Here is a 20,353-nt window from a genome sequence, read left to right as displayed (position 1 = left end):
CTGGGTGTTGGCAGCTGCTGCCTTCTGTGAAGGAAGCTGAAAACTGCAGCAGAAAAGCCAATGGCTCTAAAATGACCAGGCTGATAAAAGATGTGAGGGTTGAGAGGAAACATCACCCTGTACAGGGCATCTCTGTGGTCTCCAGCCTGCTTTAACATAGTCATTTTCACCATCAGGAAGTAAAATGTGAATATTTCCTATCCTGTAAAAAGCTCCTTAAAACTGTTAGATCCACCTCTTGCAGTGCAAACTTTCATCTTAACTATTGCTTTAGGCTGGAGCCAAAAATTAGTTCCTCAGCTTCCAGTTCCTTGGGCCATAGCAGCACATTCCTCCTGTTGATGAGAGACATCAGGGGCTTTGAAGTATGTTCATGGTTTGTTTGCCATTTCTGCTTTGGATGTATTTTTTCTTTATGCCAAGAAAGTTTCCAGTGAGTTGTGGTTTATCATTTGAAAGGTGCGTTTTTTCAGTGCAGCAACACCAAATCCATGGCTTTGTAATTAACACTGCCCATGCATTTCTTCCCTTCAAGAAGTTGTTGTGCAAAACCCAAGCCCAGTGATGACCTTGGGGAGAGAGAGAGTGATCTGCTTTATCTTTAATTATTATTTAATTACTCTACTCATGTGCTAAATTGCCTCTACTGGACAATACCAGATGAGTGTTTTTGTTCTGTGAAAGAACTTTCTGTATCATGAAAGAACTTTCTGTTTCGACATACTTTTCTCAAATGCTCCAAGCTGCAGGCTCACAGAGAATAAAGGACACAAGCCTCTCAAAAATCACTGCAGGACCTTTAAAACACCATGCCTGGCCCGATCTCAAGCTGCTTCGTTGTGTTCTTTAGTAGAGATGCAGCTACAGAGCTTCCCTAGTGGTACCAGGCTATGTTGGGAGAAAAAGCACATTGGCTGTTTATTAAAAAAAAAATAAAAATTCAACAGCTTTGGGATTCATGGAAATGATGCAGACCTGTCCTCTCAAACGAATGGGCTTCAGCAATGGGATTCCCATTTTCTAGTGCTCTAGTGAAAATTTTTAATATAAAATTGCCTTCAGTCATCCATCACACCGTGCTCCATGATGTGGTAATGGGGAGAGGCCAAGGCAGGCTAATGGAATAATCTGAGGTGAGAAAGCTGCAGCTCTGCCAGGCTGAGAGCAGCAGTGTGAGGGCAGGCAGGAACTGGGGGAGAAGCTGCCCTCTGAAAGCTGGGCTGGCAGGGAATGAGGAGATGGAGGAATGTGGGAACTCAGCACATCACTCCCGATGTCCAGAGTTACCGAGACAACCCTTGGGGGGCTCAGAAATCCTGGAATGCTTGGTGGTTGGATTTTGACCCTGCACGGGATGTGCCACCTGTATGAGGACATGAGAGTCACTTGGGGATGAATGGTGTAAGAATGATGTATTTACAGGGTGGAAATAGGGATTTTAGGGTTTTGGTACGGGGGGGTTATGGAGACAAGATGGAGGGATCAGGGCGTGTCTTGTCCTTCTTCTGTCTTCTTGTCATCCATTTTCTGTGGTGATGTTGGCACTTTGGGATTGGTTCTTGGTGAAGGTGCACTTGCTCATATGGGTGAAAGGTATTGGGAAATAAAGGTAAATATGATGTACGTAGTTTTTAGTATAAAAATAGATGACTGCCCAGTGGGAGGACAGAGTGCCCTTGGCTGCCTTGCTGGTCAGACCTCCGTCAGGCTGGAAGAAAATTTTGTAGATAAGAAATAATAAACAATTCGAAGACTGAAAATCTGAAGAGTCAGACTCGTCCTTTGGAGCGCGGGCTGTCCCAGAGCTATCCTACGTGTGACCGTGCAGGGACGAACAGCCGGAGTGGTCAGAGGAAGAATGAGGAGCTGCTTGGAATAACACTGAGCAGTTGGTCCTCCTTCAGAATTCTCCCTCGTGGCAGGGAAGTAGGTGGTGGTTCCCTGCTTCCCAGACTGGCTGAAGGGTGATGAGCTGGGCTTTTTACAGCTCCAGGACTTCTTACCCTTTGCCTCCTTAGCCAGGAGTAAACTTTTTCCCTTGGGATTGAATTTAACCCAAGATAAATTTAGTCTAAATGTGATTATTGCTCTTTGGCTCTTCTCAACAGCCTGCAGTGGGTTTTAAATTCCTTGTTCACTTAGAGGGTGTTTTTTGTGTAATGAATTGCTGTGTTGAGATCAAACTGGCTACTGAGCATGGCCAGGGAAGGAACACAGGCTGGCAGTGCAGGAAGGAGCATGAAGGAAGGAAATGAAGCAGTAAAATGTGCTTTAGTGATACTGGTGCTGGAAAACCTCTCGTGTAGAGCAGCTAATGGAGCACACACAGTGTGCTGGAAGGAAGGCTTCTGTGAGCATACCTGGCAGGCCTGGAACTTCAGACACACTGAAAAAATCCCACAGCACTGACAGCAGCTTCTCGGGGTGTACATGCTTTTTTATTAACAATGTGGTGCCAAGGCATTAGTTACAAACATTTGACATCAAGGGGACCAGGATCAAGCTGTGACCTGGAGCCAGGAGGGTTTCAGGACAGTCCCAGCCCCAGAGCAGCCCCCAAGGCTGTGCCAGCTTACCTGCTGCCTCTGGAGCCCTGGGAGGAGCAGCAAAGCCAGGAGACAAGTACTGACATCTTGCTGCAAACATGCTGGAGGGAACTGGAGTTGGAAAAAGGTGATTTTCTTCCAAACTTCTCCTTTTGTTTCCATTTAACTGATTGCAAGGTTAGGGAAGGTGGAAGAATGACCAGTAGAATTTTTAATTCATGAGCACTGTAGTTTCACAGGATTTTATAGAAATTACCCTGCCCCAGTGTGCTGAGCTTACCAAAGGGCAGCCCCAAGAGGAAAGGCACAGTTCAGGGCTATTCCTGCTGCCCACACTGGGCTGGGTCAGGCACTGCTGGGCAAGAATGGTAATAAATGACCTGGAGCAGTGGCCCAGAATGTGGAGCCATCCCAGAGTGGCAGTCAGTGACACAGGGAGCTCTGGCTTCTGAGGGAGCCCTTTCATCTTGGCAAATGTAGAAGCCATGATAAAGGATCTACGGAATGGCCAAGCAAAGACATCTTGAGTAACAAATGTAGTCTGGGAAGAATTCATGACTTGGCAAAAAGGCAAGTTAGAGCCTTCTAAAAAAATTAGTCGAAGTGGATTTCAGATTCAAAAGTATTTAGAAAAAACTAGTTTTTCTTAAGCACATTGCAGAGGTCTGGACTAGCAGGATTTACCTTCCTGACACACTTTGAGTGCAGCCATTCAGTGCTCACCAGCAGAGTCCTGCATTTAGCAAGTCTGTCAGAAGTAACTTAATTCCTTACAGTTGCTTTGGAAAAGTCACCCCATTCTAAGATTCAAGATATGTGTATTTCACACACTCAGAATAATGATTTATTTCAAAGTTCTTCTTTTGTGCAGCCATAGGAAAGTTTTTTTATTGTTAATGTCTGACTTATCTGAACTGCCAAATACAAGAGCCAGCAGGTTTATTGGGGCTCACAGAAGAGAGCAGGGAGCAGAACACAGATTCCTGGTCATGTTTCCAAAGGCCTTCTAAAAAGCTGTCACCCCTGCTGGCCTGCAGTCAGTGCTTTCTTTACTGCATTGTTACATCCACGTTGTTCCAACACTCTGTGTGTTTCATCAAACATTTTCAAGCTTACATTTCCAAGGCACGGTCTTGGCCAAGGATGCTGCAGTCTGGACCCAGGTTTGGGTGGGTGTGAGCTGGTCACAGGTGCCCCTCAGGGCCTGGCCCAGCAGCAGAAATGCCTGTGTCACACCCAGACCCACTACAGTGGGGCCACCTCACCTCCCCACTGCAGGAGAACCAGCATTATTTCCAACTGTGTGCTTCTAACTAATCCAACAGCATTTTCAAAGCATTCAAGCAAGTGTTATCTTACAAATTTAGAGCAAAACATTGACATATATAATTATTAAGTAAGCAGGGGAAAAGATGAAAAATCATGGGAAATTCAAGGTAAGAAAACATAGTGGCAAAATATTAGACTATTTCTCTGCCTCTGAATTCACTCATGACTTGCACAGGATGGATTCTCTTCTTGGCAGAACCTTTTCTGACAGCAGCATAGATTTCTTCTGGCTTCTCCCTTTTAATCAGGGGCTTCTTCTCTGGAGCCTTCATTCTCCACATCACAACTGGATGGCGTGGGCCAGTAGGACTCTGAATCTTGATGATCTTTGTGGATGCAATATAGGACATCTTCACTGTCTGCACCACAGAATTCATTAAGTTTTTGGCGGCCTGAATCAGTGAAGTGACACTGTCCAGCTGTAAGAGGAAACAGAAACACCAGCCTAGAAGTCAGTGTGCTTTTAACCACAGTAGGCACAGGAATAAACACCAGTTAAAAAGTAAGACCACCAGAGACTAAACCATAATTCCCACATTTTCCTTTTGTGTGTTTGATCACTGTGCTCATGCTTTGCTGCTCAGATTTATTGTGATGTATGGAAATTCATGCTGGTGGAACAGATAAAAGCTTTGGAAGATAATGCTAATTGGTTTTTTTTTCTGTAACAGGAATTCATGATGCTTGTCTGCGGGGTCCTATTGCAATTACTACTGATGGGTGATGAAACCAACTTGAAGAAGAGCTGTGAAACTGTGACCACTTGCTTCCTTTGTTTCAGCACTAGGTGAGGCCTCCAGCTGCTCCTGCCCCATTCCAGGCTCCCAGGGGTGCTCAGGAGCAGTGCTGGGATTCTCTGGAGTGTTTGCCTCTAGCTCTGGCAGAGCTGCTGAACCTGCTCTCAGCAGCCAAGATGTGTATGGGGTATTGAAAATGGGATAACCCACAGAAATCCCAGTGACTGTGGGGAGTGCCACCCAAGGGCAGGATGCAGAGCAAACACAGCCCATCCCCTTCCCCAGCACCCAGCACAGCCACAGCAGTGCCACAGCAGGGGTGTCCCCTGTCACTGCTCAGGGACAGCAAACAGGAGCACTGGGGAAGCTCTCCATGGCTGGGATGGAGAAACAGTAGGATCACTCTTCAAAATGGGAGAGCCTCCACACTTCACCTTCTAAACATCCCCTTTGCTGAATCATTTGTGTAAAAGCACTGAAGCCAGTTCTCTGAAGGGCTCTCTGTGGGTTTAGTGGCAGAGTGATCCTTTCCTTTGCCATCTAGCCCAACCCCAGAGCCTTGGGCAAGGTACGGATTTACAAATGGGGTTATTAGGAGAGGTTTGAGGACTTCTCCCTTTGCCAGATCAAACAAACTGATCAGGTGAGAGAGGTGTATTATTATTGCCTGTCTTCATTCTGATTGTGTAACACAAATACCAATAAGGCAGAAATAAAAAATTCAGCCAAGAGGCTGGATTTAGTTGCAATTTGGAAACATCTCTGAACTGGCAGAAGAATCTTCCAATTAATACAACACACACTGCTGCTCTCTGAAAATGCAAAAAACCAAAAATTTTTAAAAAGTTAAGATAACCAGTTTAATGCACACATATGATGGCAAACTGAAATTATCTCAATTCCCCAAGAAAAGGTGTAAAATCTACCATGCTGCAGCATGTGAACTTTCTAGAAAGGGCTGCCAGTCTGCAGCAGCCCTGTGGTGTCTGCAGGGCCCTGCTGCCATCAGAGGACACCTGGGTGTGTTTGGGAGCTGAATCACTGAGCCGGGCTGCCCAGCCCCTCGGCAGCCTTGCCCTGTGAACTTCAGTGCACGTGCTGAGCCCCAAATTTCAAACACTCCTTTATACACTTACACATGTGAAACAAGCCACTTCCCAAGGCTGCAGGCTGTGGGGAAGGTTCTGCTCAGAGTTCCTGTCCCACAGCTCACTGCTGGATGCTGTCACACAGCGTTTCCTGGAGCAGGAGGAGACACAGCTTCCTAGGAACTTCTTCCTTTCATGCTAACCTGAGGACTGGTTATACACAGACACAACTCTGCTTGCACACACACACACACACACACGAAATTTCAATTATCTGTTGCTATCTAGAGCAGCTGACAACACCATAATTCTGACAGCTTCTTGAAAGATTTGAATAGCTTTTTTTTCCCCCCTATCCTAACAGTCCAGCACTGGCATAGTAACACTGCTATGAAGCTGCTTGGACAAAAAAAAAAAAAAAAGATGGTTTTGGTTCTCTGGCAGATGGTAATGGGCTTCAGAGGAAGCTTCCTTCTTCCCTGAAGTCTCCCAGTGACTGCAGTGTGTGTAACTGCTCCACCATTCTGAAGTTGCTGGGTGACAGAGGGTAGCAGGTTGGGCACCAAAGAAATTCTTGTTTGCATGGCAGGGAAAAAGCTTATTGAAGAAACTGGTAGCATCCAGGCAAGATGCTACAAAGCTTCAGCTGTTCTTTATTGTGACCTCAGTGTGTGTAGTGTGGAACATGGAGAGTGCTGAGGTGAGCAGAACTTAGCTGGCCTTGCCTCTCCTGTGGAAACTCAACAGTTACCTCCTCCTTCTGCCCCTGTGGCTTCTTCCACAAATGGGCTGTGCAACAGCCTAGGGCTCCTTCACCCCACCCCTGAGATCACAACACCTGCACTTTTATTGTTTTCTAAACTATAATCATAGGTATCTACTGTAAGCAGCAAAACCCTTCAGGGGTGCCCAGTTTTGGTGAGGCTGTACCTGAACGCAGCGTGCAGCCGTGTCAGCCTCGAGGTCTGCCAGGGGACAGCTGCCAACTGCAGCACTCCAAATGCTGGAGAGCCACAGCCTGACTCCAACCCAACTGCAGAGCTGTTCCAAGAGGCAGAATTCCCCTGCCCCTTGCCACGCCAGGGGAACTGAACCTCTGCCAGAGCACTAAAATTCTACAAAGGATGCCCTGAGGCACAAAGAGCCGTGCAGGCTGCGAGGAACAGCTCTGTGTGTCCCTGCTGCAAGGCACTGACCTAGGGCCCACCAAGGGCCCTTCTGCTGCATTACCTGGGGCTGGGCTGACTCAGAACAGGCACTGAGGTGCAGGACACTCAGTTGATGCTGCCCTTTAGGCTGGCTGCCCACAGCATTGGCTGTGTCCCTGTGTTTACCTGGCCCTTCACCTTTCTGATGCATCTCGCATTTGTCTTCCAAAGAGGAAGGTTGTGTTGGGGTGGATGGGGTATTAACTGCACTCAAAATTTTGGAGAAGCTTTTAGATGTTTTTAGATGTGTACTACAGATGATAATAATCTGGCCATACATTTAATTTCCTCTTTTTTTGGCTTTAGAGAGCAGTTGTTTTTCTACCTCAATGCCAGTAACACTGCATAGTTTGGTGGAAATCTGTTCTATAAAACTGATGTACTCAAGAACTGTATTCACTTGAATGCTTTTATCTCAGATATTCTGCCGGCTCTTCAAGGTCTCATATCTAGGAAAACTGAAGAAATGAAACATGGCATAAATAAAAGCCTGATAAAATATTCATGGAGCGTTTAAGTCCATTTCACTTTGAGAGATGTAGCTGCAAACTCTTCAATGCACAGCGAGCGGTACATAAAGATTCACTGGTGAAACAAACAAACCAACCAACCCCAAACTAAAACCTGCTTTATTTTTGCCTAACTTCACTTTTGCTCTATCAGCATTTTCCATGGAGATGCAATGTCCCGGCCTTGAGATTTTACAGGTCTGTGTAAGTTAAGACAATAACTCATTAAAGGCTGTAGGAAAAACATCCCTTGACATTTCTTTCTTTACCTGTCCTGTGAGCAATAGTACTTGGCTGCCATTGCAAAAGGAATTCAGAATTATTCTGACCACTGTAATTTTACACTGGGGTGAAACACACACAATGCAGAACAGATGACAGTATTTTTAAGAAAAAAATTCCCACCCCAAATCAGGCTGGCAGCACTTGTGCTGAAATCCACTCTCCCTTCCCCAGCACTTAAATTCCTCCTCTGTAGCAAGTCCTGAGAGCAAGAAAGCAAACTCTCCTCTGCATAACGAAGCTGAAGGAAAATGTTGGACAAGAAATGAATTTTGAAACTTTTTTTTCCAGTTTACTTACATGCATTGTATTTTTCTCATTTTGGTAAAGTTATTTCATGTCCACCAAATGCAAGACTTTTTTATCAGTGTTTGAAGTCTGAACTTAAAATTCTTTTGGAAACAAGGTCAGTTATTAAAAATTGATTTTAATTGAAACACAAGGTTCATTATGTAAATTCCTAGAAGCAGATTTCCTTTGGTACACTATACTGAAAGCCTACGACTGAATTTATATTTCTTTGACAGCTACATCTGAAAGTTACATGAGTTCTACATTTTTGTGGAGAACAGTGTGTCTGAGCAATGCTGCATTTCAGGGAAGGAGTCCTTACCATATTGTGCTTTTGATTTTAGTCCTGCTTTTTTACTAGGTGTAGCTAATTGCTGTTTTGAATTATTTTATGGTTCTTTCACTAAGGTTGGTACATAAAATAGTCATTTAATCCCTTAAGATTAAAAGAAGCCAAACAATTCAAAAAGAGTGAAATCTCCATTGTTGAAGGCACTGGAATTTTTACTGGGCCTTGGCCAGGATTTGAACACCACTTACTTGCCTGCTTTTCTGAGCCTCCTTTTTTCCCACTCAGAGTAGTGGTAATTTCCTTTAAGTGGGAATGGGGATCTTGGTCTAACCGTGGCACCAGAAAAGTCAGGTGTCCAAGAAAAGCACAGCAAAGCTGGAACTGGAAGCACTTGGCTACCTGCCATGTGTGCTGACAGATGACACACAGAACCTGCCACAGATTCAACCCCAGCACAGTTTAGATGGGAAATGAGCCAAAGGGAGCCTTGCCACTGGGATTTCTTCTCTGGGAGCTGTTCCCTCAGTGTTTTGCTCACCTCTGCTTCACCATGCTCTCACTCTGGGATACTGGAGAGGTTTCATCCCTGTGGATGTGGCCTAAGGAAAGCAGCTTCACTGCTTGATTTTCTTTTCAAGGAACTGAGTTTTTCTAGAAACGTGGCTGTTCCATTGGTCATCTATGTTTTTGTGTCCATCCAGTGACGGCACTGAACACCTCAGGGGTCTCTGGGGTCTGTTCCATGTTTTACCCATTTTTCAGGTGGGGAAATTGAATCTAATGGACTGAAAACTAACCATTACCAGAGTCTGCTTCAGGCTAAGCAGGATTCAAAGGGCTGAAACTGAGTTCTGTAATTAGGCCAGGCCTATGTCCAAGTTAAATGATAAACAACCTACATTGAGGGCTGTGAAACTGTTCCTGTGCAACAACATAATGGAGCAGATGCTTAGCCAGGCAGATAGCTCAGTCCCTCCCCACTACTGCTGCTTTCACTTCCAGGGAGGATTTTAAAAATCTATTTTAAAAAACAGGCCCTTGAGGAAAAGAACAGTGGCTTAATATAAATCTTTTCCTTACTGTTGAGGAAGAAATTGAGTGTTTGTTGCAGCAATGTTTTACATACACTGAGGCTGAGAACTGTAAGACACATCCTGATTTTGCTGACTGCCAGAGTAATTATTACTGGGAAAAGTTAGCTGTCCTTTAGTGTACATTACCATTATTTCCTACTCCTTTAAATTAGTTTTTCTTGTAGATGCAGTTCAGAATGCAGTAGTACCTGAGCTCTCTGTAAGTGATTGACAGGAAAATCTATCCCTTGCTTTGCTTCCAAAGGCCAGGATTTCTACATCCACACACCTCCCAGTGTACACTAGGCAAAGCTAGAAAGGTATAGTGTTACTAACTAAAAAAAACCTCAGAGTGACATATTTTTGTCAACTCTCAGCAGAAGAAAACTCGTGTCAGCTCTTGGGGGTTAACGTCAGCTTTTAGAAATTGAGCAGTTCAGTATTTTCGGAGTCAAATACTGAAATAAGTCACCTCATGCATGGTGTGAAGCCCTACAAGTAACAGGCTGAACTAAGAATTCTCAACAAGCCCCGAGGAGAAGCAGCAGCCAGGAGAGGCAGAGTGGCTGAGCACGGAGCAGGAGCTGTGCCTGGTGCCTGGGGACACGGCTGTGGCACACACTGTGGGTGTGCAGCGGGGAAAAGGGAGGGGATGCCCCAGAGTCACAGTGCGGTGACAGCGGCACAGGAGCCACCCAGGTCCTGCAGTGACTCGAGGACTGGCAGGGCAGCCCTGCTCCAGGGTGATTCCCAGCTTGCTGCTTTTAGCCCTCCGTGCCTTCCATCCAGTCCTGTCAGGGCCCCAGCAAGGCTGTCCTGCCCATCTCACTTCTCCTCCAGGGGAAAGCACAGCCAGACCCCAAAAGGAGCTGAAAAGCCCTGCTCCCATCTCGTGCCCTGCCTGAGGGGCAGCTCCTCTCCAGCAGCAGCTGAACCCCTTCAGTGGTGAAGGTGTGGGGCTGTTTGCCAGCTGCCACAGCAGTGCACCTGGCCCAGGACAGCCTTTTCCTGGGGTGTGGATAGCCAGGCATTGGGACTGTGTCAGCCAAAGGCCTGCGGGCAGAGACTCTCCCTTGCATTTTTCTAACTTCTGGCTTACAGCTTTGCCTCTGTGTTTTCACCTGTGGTCCAGCCCTCAAAGCTGGAACACATTCATTGCAGTGTCATGCTGGAAACTTGTGATTTAACAAGCCCAGGAACTTAGCAAGGGAAACAGATATTTCAGTCCAGCCTTGGAGCATGAAGTTAGACACATTAAAGCCCCTCCATTTGGCACAAAAGCAGCCTGATGTCAGTGTTTAACTTAAAGTCTGGCTCTTGAGATACCAGGGGGAAGAGCTGAAGATAAATGAGACATTCGCAGGAACAGCAAAGGAAAACAGCCTTTAGTGCACAGGTAAAGCTAGCCAGCCTGGGGTGGAGGGGGAAGATTCTGTGCCTGTTAGCCAATTCTGGGATACTGGGACCCTTGTGAGTTTACTCTTCAAAACCCTTCCTTTTTAAGGCCAAAAGGCTTTGTCTCTCTTGCCAAGTACAATATAAAATTAAGCATAAGCAGATAATGACTGTAAATAGCATAAAACAGAATTGCCTGATGAAAGTAATGGAGCACAATATTAATATGTAAGATATGTTAATTTTCTGCCCTGCAAAATAATTCTCTCTAGTTAAAGCCATTGCTGGAAAAAGAGCAAACTGGCAAGGTAAGGTGCAAGCCCATTGCTGTGCAGTGCTTGTAAGTGAAGTATCAGTTTATCTGCATAAATGAATGCAATTACTATCAATCTGCAAATGTTACCCCATTATTTTGTGCCTGAAGAGGCACCAGTTTAATTAATAGGAGGAAATGTCCATTTCCTATTTAATCACTTCTAATGAAGACTTAGTGAATCCTTACCATTTGGACTGGTGCAGCTTAGAACCTGACAATGCCAGTACTCCCAGTATTGGGTGGGCCTATGAAAGACTAAATAGTGAGCAAGGAATTTTTAATGAATGAAAATAACAAAACTGCAATGCATGGAGACCCAGAAGGTGATGACCCACAGCTCTTCCTCTCTTTCTCTGTACAGGACCCCCTCTAACCTCCATAATGAGGGGCTGACCAGAGAGAAAGTACCAGAGCTTGGTAATGGACAGTAAGAAAGGCAGACCACAAGCGTGTGCAGCCTGAAGTCCCAAAGCCACTAAACAAGGAGAGCAGTGAGAAGAGCTGCCAGGTGGGGAGTCCACAAAGCATCCCAGCTGACAAGGAAAGTGGCCTAAATAACCTCCACTGATGCTACAGTCAGGGATGAACTGCAGGAAGAAAATGCCAGGGCTGGGGGGCTGAGCACTGCAGCAGGGCAGACACGGGCACAAGGCACACAGGTCACAAACAGCTGAAGAGGACTGAGCTGTGTTTATGGATTTCAACAGTTTCTCATATGCATCATAATGCTCTTGGTTGTCATTCCCTGCTGGCAGCCAGCATGGAATCCTCCAGTGCAGATCATGTGGGTGAGAACAGAATTTGCTGCTGACAGAGACACAGCTGCCCTTGTGCCATGGCACTGCCACCCACGGCTCCACTGTACCACCCAAGGTTAACCTGGAGCACCAGTTCAGGGCTCCTTTGGTTTAGGGCTCCTTCCTCCACCACAGCATCATCCAGAACTGGTAAGGCAGTGACTGTGGCTGCTCTGTTTCAAGAAGACAGTTCTTTCTTTTGCAGGTCTGCACACATGTGACACTACATCCTCTGCTTTTCATCCCTCTCTTCCTCTCTATTGCTCCTTAGGCTTCAAAAGAGGCTGGTTTGGGTAATTTTTTTAATGAACTGCTGCTCTTGTGAGAAGGTATTTTCCTTGAAGGTGATTTAAACCCAAGATCCTTGTTCTAATGGTTGGAGAAGAGAGGTGTGGGGTGAATGTAAGGGCCATCCCAAAACAGTGCTTTTATGTGTGGATTCCACCAGCTGGTACTCAAAGTGGGTTTGTCACTGTGCAAGTTGGTACTGACCCATGTGAACATGGAAATGTGTCATTTCTCACAGGAGAGGAGCTTCCCCCCTCAGCTTCTGTGCTGCCAGAGGCCTGTCCCAGCTCCTGAAGGAGGGGCTGTGAGGAGCCAATGCCAGCCAGAGGAGGGGAGCATGCCCGAGCACCAGGGAGGTCATTCCTGCACACACCTACATGGATGCAGGGGAGAGCAAACAATGGAGAAATCTATATGATTATTTCCTAATGCTCTTACTGGTAGATTTCTTTTCCTGTAGCAGATCTTCACTAACCAGAGGATGGATTCAGTTTCAGGTATTTGGAGACTCCCAAGTTTTTTACTTAATGCACAATAAAACCTTTACTATCTGCAAGGGCTTGCTGTCTCATTTTCTGATTCTCATTCAAACAAGATCAGGATTGGGGAGAATATAAAATATAATCCTATTCCAGCTACAGTTCTGATTCCTGTATTTTCTAATGGAGTTCTAATATTATTTTCTGGGCAGGGAGAAGGTGGGAAGGGGGAGAGAACCCCCCTGCTGCCTCACACAGAACTTGGGTTTGTCATTTATTTCAAGGCCAGCTAACCTAGGAATGTGATCAACTTCTCAAGTCCCCACATGAACTTTGAAAACTGGAACTTGCTCCAGCTTTTAAGAAAAGCAATTCAGTAACCAGCCGTTTTATACCACTAGTGCATTTCTCTCCTTCTCGACTGAGCAATTTATCTGCACAATGTAAATCCCACTGTTCTTCTAAAACTGAAGCAATTAAAACATGAAGAGTTAAATTAATACAAAAGGCCATCACTGTTTTGTTGGGCTGCAGTTTCAGATAATCACAATTTTATTTGCAGGGGGGCAGTTGAGCACAGTCAGTCACAAATGACCTCCCCTTCCCAAAACAGAGACCAGCGAGACTTTTTTCAATTTTCTAGAAATTTTTCATAACCACTGGTGCCAACCATGTCTCCACTGTCTTTAAAAGACCTGGAGTGAGAGCACATGTCTCTTTTGACACTGGCTAGCAATCTGACTCTTTTCTATGTAGCACCCATTTAAAAATCAAAAAAAATAACACAGTCATTGTTGGAGCATTTTCTAAGATGATTTAAGAGAGTAGCAACCTTGCAGCATCTCACCTTGATTTCACAGAACACCCCCAAAGCCATTCAGGCCTCTAAGCACGTTCTCCATTTCACTGGTTCCCAAAGGAAGCACCTCCCTGCCTGTTTACTGAGCTAGAGGGGATTGGTGCAGCACACAGAGCAATAATCTCTGCCCTGGGGAGGCTGCACTCAGCACACACAGCAATAATCTCTGCCCTGGGGAGGCTGCACTCAGCACACACAGCAATAATCTCTGCCCTGGGGAGGCTGCACTCAGCACACACAGCAATAATCTCTGCCCTGCTGAGGCTGCACTCAGCACACACAGCAATAATCTCTGCCCTGGGGAGGCTGCACTCAGCACACACAGCAATAATCTCTGCCCTGGGGAGGCTGCACTCAGCACACACAGCAATAATCTCTGCCCTGGGGAGGCTGCACTCAGCACACACAGAGCAATAATCTCTGCCCTGGGGAGGCTGCACTCAGCACACACAGCAATAATCTCTGCCCTGGGGAGGCTGCACTCAGCACATGGGGCAATAATCTCTGCCCTGCTGAGGCTGCACTCAGCACATGGGGCAATAATCTCTGCCCTGGGGAGGCTGCACTCAGCACACACAGCAATAATCTCTGCCCTGGGGAGGCTGCACTCAGCACACACAGCAATAATCTCTGCCCTGCTGAGGCTGCACTCAGCACATGGGGCAATAATCTCTGCCCTGCTGAGGCTGCACTCTGCACATGGGGCAATAATCTCTGCCCTGCTGAGGCTGCACTCAGCACTTGGGGCAATAATCTCTGCCCTGGGGAGGCTGCACTCAGCACACACAGCAATAATCTCTGTCCTGGGGAGGCTGCACTCAGCACATGGGGCAATAATCTCTGCCCTGGGGAGGCTGCACTCAGCACATGGAGCAATTTCTACAATAAAGGATCTCCTTGGGATGCATCAGGGGGTCTGTGTCGATTCATTCCCCGCTGCCACAAACACACAGTCAGCTTTCTCAAGTTCCTGGGTGCACACAGGACAAATTCCTGCCCTCCTTCCCTGAAGCAGGGCTAGGATCTATAGTCATGTCTTTAGGGTTATCAATAAGTTAAATTTGGGGGTTCATTTTCAGAATTTAAAATTTTTGCACCAGACAGATTGTGCACTGTTGACAGGAGCTACACAACAAAAAAGGTAAAGAAAACAACATGAGTATTCCACAGCAGGAGGCAGAAATAGCAAGAACCAAACTTGGTTCCAACATTTGGCTTTACTGTAACCCACACTGGTCACAGAACTGCTTGTGAAAAGAAACAGGTAAGGAAGATAAACTTTGCTAATGTGCTGTCCAAGTAAAAACAAGCATTGGCTTCAGAAATTATCCATGCAATTAAAATTATGTAACTGTATGTTCCAGAGGTTCGAATGTGGTGTCTAAATTACCATTTAAATTAGCCAGCACAAGTATCCTATAGAAATGAGTGCTTCAAATCTCACCTCAGCAACAAAGACTCATTTCCAAATATTTATAAACCACATAAAATGTAATAATAGTTTTAGTGAAAGATAAATAGGGATAGGCAGGCCTAGAGACAGAAATAGGAATGTACAGATATTGATGGTTAGAGACAGGGCTAGACAGGCACAGGGAGAGGCAGAGACAGGTACAGAGAGGTTGACACAGGTAGAGGCTGCTCTAGAGAGAGCTGTGAGTATAGACAGGTAGAGATAGGTACAGACAGACATGGACAGGTAGAGAGACAGGCTGACAGATATGGACAGACAGACAGAGGTGCTGACAGAGTTTGTCAAGCAGAGGTAGATACTGACTATCTAGATAAAAGAAATTTTTGACAGGGAGAGGAAGTGACAGGTACACATAGACATTGACAGAGAGGTACAGACAGATCCTGACAGATTCTGTTAGATCCTGACATTCTCTAAGATTTTAGCCGATTCTGTTAGATTTTGGCAGATTCTGATACGTTTTGACAAATTCTCTTGTATTCTGACAGGTTCTGACAGAGATATTGGCAGGGCTGGAGACAGATCTTTGACAGAGCTTTTGTCAGATATTGACAGGTACAGAGAGGGAGATATACATAAGGACAGAGAGTGACAAGTACTGACAGGTGGAGTAAGTATAGATGGATAGAGACATGTATAGATGACATGTATAGATATAGGTAGAGATGTATAGAGATGTATATAGAGGTGTAGATACATACAGATATATATAAAGATACATATAGACAGAGACAGGTTTAGACAGGCAGAGCTAAATCCTGTCAGGTATAGAGAGGTACTGACAGGTATGAACAGGCACAGGTAGAGACAGGCAGAGATAGGTGTGGTTTGACAGAGACATACAGAGACAAGTACAGACAGGTACAGGTACAGACAGGCAGAGATAAGCACACACAGGTATATATAAATACAGAGAGCTGTAGATAGGGATAGACAGAAATGGGTGACCTGAGACAGGTGTAGGTGGATAAAGACAGAATCAGGCAGAGATTAATACAGATAGGTACAGACAGGTGGAGGGACACAGAGACAGGTATCACTGGGGGTAGATAGGTATAGAGAGATACAGACAGATACAGATCAGGATACACAGAGACAGATGAACACAGATAGCCAGGGATAGGTACAGACACAGAGGAACAGCTGGGGGGAGAGAGATACAGAGAGCAAGCATTCCAAACTATGTGAGTGAAGTTTCCCCTCAACACGGTGCCAAGTATGTGAAGGGTAGGAATGTGCCCAGTGTCTTACCTGGGTTTGGTGCTGTTTGGCAGATTTATACCTTGAAATCACAACCCTATGTGCTCCAGGCAGAAACACCTCACAGAACATGGGAAGGTGAAGGCATTTTATGGATGGCTGTGCCGAGGCCAAGTGCATAAAAGTTCCATAAAAGCACAAAATGTCTTTTCCATGGCTAATGATACTTGGCTGTAAAGGAGCTAATAACTCTTAAAGCAAATTTAAGAGAAATCAATAAATTCACTCAGGAATCAAGTCACTTTGCTCTTCCTGTTATTTATTTCTGTAGACCTGTAGAATGTCTTGCAGCATTTTTTTCTGGCCTGGAACTCCACCCTGGACTGCTTTCACTGTGTTCAGACACACCCATTAGCTTGCAGTCCACACATGCAAGCTAATGCACCTTAGAGTTCTTCAAACCAGACTACCTCATAATAACAGTGATAATGTGCTGTGAGAATTTTAAAAGACCAGGTGATGATTATTCCTTTAAAGCCAGAAGTTCTAGGTGTCACTGCCGTAGATTCTTGCTGTTAAGTGGGTATTAGAAAAGAAAACAGGATTTGGAGTGAAGTGGAACATGCTGCAAGCACAGGTCTGACTAACAGAGCACTTGATGCCATTTTTCTACTTACTGCAGACATGATGAGCTCTCCACCGAGATGCTGGATTTCTGCTTTAACCTGGCTGCAGATCTTGAGCTGGTGGGAGTACAGCTTGATCTGTTCTAGGTAAGCTAGCAAATCCTGCTTGCACGACTGGTCTGGGCACTGAAAAGAACAATAAATAAAGCACTTCAGTAACTGCTGATTCAGAATGGTATCTCAGGAATCATTGAAACTTCACTGGGGAGTATTCCAGTTGCAGACTACTGGAGCCTTGCTTTTCACTGCAGTTTATCAGGCTGCTAAGTTCATTCCCCTTGGGAAGTTTTTTAATCTGTAGTTGGAAGCTCAGATGAAGCCTAAGATTCCCCACATGCACTCTGTATTTAACATTGCTGAGCTTGCCTTAGCAGGATTTCTAAACATATCTTTAATGTATAGAGTAATTACTTCCAGTCCTTAGATGATCTCTAAGAAAATACCTCTATAAACAGTGATGAGAGCAATCCAAACAGATTTCATGGGCTGTGTAACCACACATGCAGAGACATGTTAATATCTGTATGTTATGCTTTATCTTTTAACCAGATCTATGGGGGTTTTTTGTGTTCCATCTAGACTGTACTGAATTCAATCTGCAGATCCTCTCTCGCTGTGGGAACAGCAAAATTAGAATGTCTTATTGAAAAGTCACAATAAAAACTGTCAATATTTTTAACAATATAGATTTATATTACAGAAATCAAACCAGGATTGCTGTAACCTATTTTTTTCCCCAGAATACATGGAGTACTTGGAGTGCAACGTTGCTCTGTGGGTACCAGGCCAGCCATGAAAGGCTGGGTATGAATTTGTTCTAAGGCTGATTCCCATTGCTCTGGCAGAATAAAGGGATCCTAAGGGGAATGGTGAGCCCCTGCTGTGCTCCCACAGCTGCAGAGAGTAAGAGCATAAATAAGCACAAGATCCCTGCAGGTGCAGACATGGTGTTGGACTGGGTGTGGTGCACACATGACAAATACAGCCCCTTCCTTTTGACAGGAAACTCTCAGCTTTGCATACTGGGAAAGCAAAGACACATCCCCACCAAATGCACACTGTCAACAATCACCTGTGGTTTTATTGAATTGTGGTCAGTGGATTTAAATCCAAACCCACCAGGAGCCAGAAAAAGCACCAATTCTACTTAACTCCAAAAGTATTTCAGCTCCTGGCTTTGCTGAAGCAACAGTATGTGTTCAAAGGGCTGCTGTGACAATGCTGTTCTTCATGGCTATGCAATAATAGCAAGTTCATGCTTCAGACTTAGCAAAAGGTAACAGTAAACAAGGTCAGAGTGTACAATTTTAAATTAATTAATATGACTTAACATCAGTCCTTACCTCATGTTCTGCTACGTCCATTATTGTTTCCTGTATCTGGGCACAGTTTACAGCAAAACCAGAACATTTCCTGGACATGTTTTCTTTCTATCTGATAGAAAACTGACCTAAAATATGTTTTTATTTCTTCCTTATTAAGCACTGCTTTAAGAACTGCCCAAATCAGTATTCATATAACAGTATCTCAGTGTTCAGAAAGCTGGAATACTCACTGTTTATTTAATTTAATTAATAAAAAATACATTTCAAGTAAAGTACAATACAATCCCTTAGAGCATCACAACTCATAATACCAAGATGGTGTGTATTCCTGGAATGACATTCTTCCTCCTCTGTTCTTTTTCCTTTCTCCTTAGTTACACTTTGATTTTATCCCTCTGGCCAGAAAAACTCAAGAGAAAAGTGTATAGGGTGCCAATATAGTGCCTCATCCACTTCAAACAGTGACAATGCCAATTACAGAAGTTCAGAGACAAGAATGATTATTACATAGTACTCTTTTATTTTCTTGTGTCAGGTTAGTCACAGTGCTGTCTCTCTTACACAGCCTTACAGAAGAAATGGGCACCACTTTAGGAATGCTACAGATGATACACATCAAAGGGCAGGAAACTGCACTCAAGAGCAAGACCTTGAGGTTCTGTGCAAACACTTTCAGTACCAGAAGGATTCAAAAAAGCAAATGCAGGGCATTGGATAAGAAAATTCTCCTGAAATGTAATTATGCAGTGGCATATTCACAGCTGCACTACCTGAGTAGATCCCGTGCATCCTTGCCCAGCCAAGGCCCAGATGGAAGGAGAAAGATTTTACTGAATCCTGTAATTCTTCCTCCATTACAGACCCCAGGGGTCATTAACAGTGACTCCCAGGAGCACAAAACAAAGGAAATGGTTTTTAACATGAGGGTTGTTAAATTGCAGAAATCTTTGTTACAGAATGGTGATATTAAAATTTTATGTAAGCAGAAGAAATTACTGGACAAACAAATGGAAAATTATCAAGGACAATTTCCCCACATTGAGGGTACCATAACCATATGTTTGGCAGTGTAAATTCTGGCTTGGCTGCAGGGGGCTGGGAGCACCATGAAGCCAGGCCACGCTCTCCAAGCTGTGTCAATAGCCGGTGTCACCTCCTGGCAGCAGCAGGGAGCAGTGGATCCGTGCCTGAGCTCTGGCTCAGCACTGCAGCAGAGGCTCAGGCTGGCCAGAAAATGAAACCTCATGCCTTGCAGCACGTCAGATCAGCCATCAGCAGATGCTGGGAACAAATGTTCTGCAGGGAGGACACTGCACAAGGAGTCATCTACCTACTGCTCAGGAGCAGCTGGTACAAGCAGCACTTGCTCACCAGCAAAACCAAACACTAGGCTGCAACAGAAGGACAATCAATAAATTCTGAGTTTCACCATCCCACAGTAATTGATGGTTACCAGTTTACTGCTGCACATTCCTGACTGGAGAGCCCATCAGATTCTGAGAGGTTTTTCCCCACACATCCTGTGGGCAGTGGCTGTTGCTGCCAAGGGCTTTCTGTAAGAGCAGCATCAGAACTGACCTGCATCCCAAAGATGCAGTGCTATTTTACCCAAGAGAATATCCACCAGAACATCCAAACAATGTGAGAAATTAAAATAATGCAGTAATTAAAACCAGACTGAAACCAGCACTCACCATCCAAGTGATAAAGCCAGTGGCACAGCAGTGGCACAGAGGGTGTGAATGAACAATGCACAGGAGCTTCTGCCCACAGACCATTCTGGGTTTGCTTTGTTCTCACTTCATCCCCTTGCTAACCAAGGCCAAAGCATTTCTCTACAGAACCCAAACCTGTCTTCATGGTGATCAATATTGGGGATAACCACACACCACCTACTACAAATGTGTGCTGGGCACAGACAGGAGGCAGCTTTGCTGCTCCCCCAGTGGGGTTGTGTCACCCAAAGGGATTATTTACACACTGCAATTAGCTCTGACAAACTGCACTCTGAATGAGCCCAGCCAGGCCTGCCTGACTGGGAGCCCAGTGGGTGCAACACAGAGCAGGCTCTTAATACAGACCTCACTCTTCAGCACATTTCATCAACCCAGGGGGAGGCACTCACTGCCTTCATCATCTTAGGGCTTCCAGGTCACATCAAGCAGCAAAAATCTTCGGA

The 20,353-nt window shown here is 45.1% G+C and overlaps 1 protein-coding gene across 4 annotated transcripts in view; it reads right to left on the bottom strand.

The window, feature by feature from the left end:
- Positions 1 to 3,012: 3,012 nt before the first annotated feature.
- Positions 3,013 to 20,353, bottom strand: part of CTNNA3 (catenin alpha 3) — a 411,267-nt gene continuing 393,926 nt past the window's right edge. For 3 of the 4 annotated variants that reach the window (XM_054288363.1, XM_054288359.1, XM_054288361.1), the window contains 2 exons: positions 16,841 to 16,975; positions 3,013 to 4,294 (listed from right to left, as the gene is read on the bottom strand). In XM_054288363.1, the coding sequence (XP_054144338.1) occupies positions 4,007 to 4,294; positions 16,841 to 16,975 (423 nt within the window). In that variant the 3' untranslated portion in view covers positions 3,013 to 4,006. The remainder of the gene's footprint in view (positions 4,295 to 16,840; positions 16,976 to 20,353) is intronic. The other variant, XM_054288362.1, reaches the window with a different exon arrangement.

This window comes from Melozone crissalis, unplaced genomic scaffold (genome assembly GCF_028551555.1).
Source record: "Melozone crissalis strain CALT ecotype California unplaced genomic scaffold, PUWL_Pcris_2 ptg000062l_1, whole genome shotgun sequence".
In the NCBI taxonomy this organism is placed as follows: domain Eukaryota; kingdom Metazoa; phylum Chordata; class Aves; order Passeriformes; family Passerellidae; genus Melozone; species Melozone crissalis.
The sequence above is the reverse complement of the archived record's forward strand: the minus strand, read 5'-3'. Positions and strand labels throughout refer to the sequence as shown.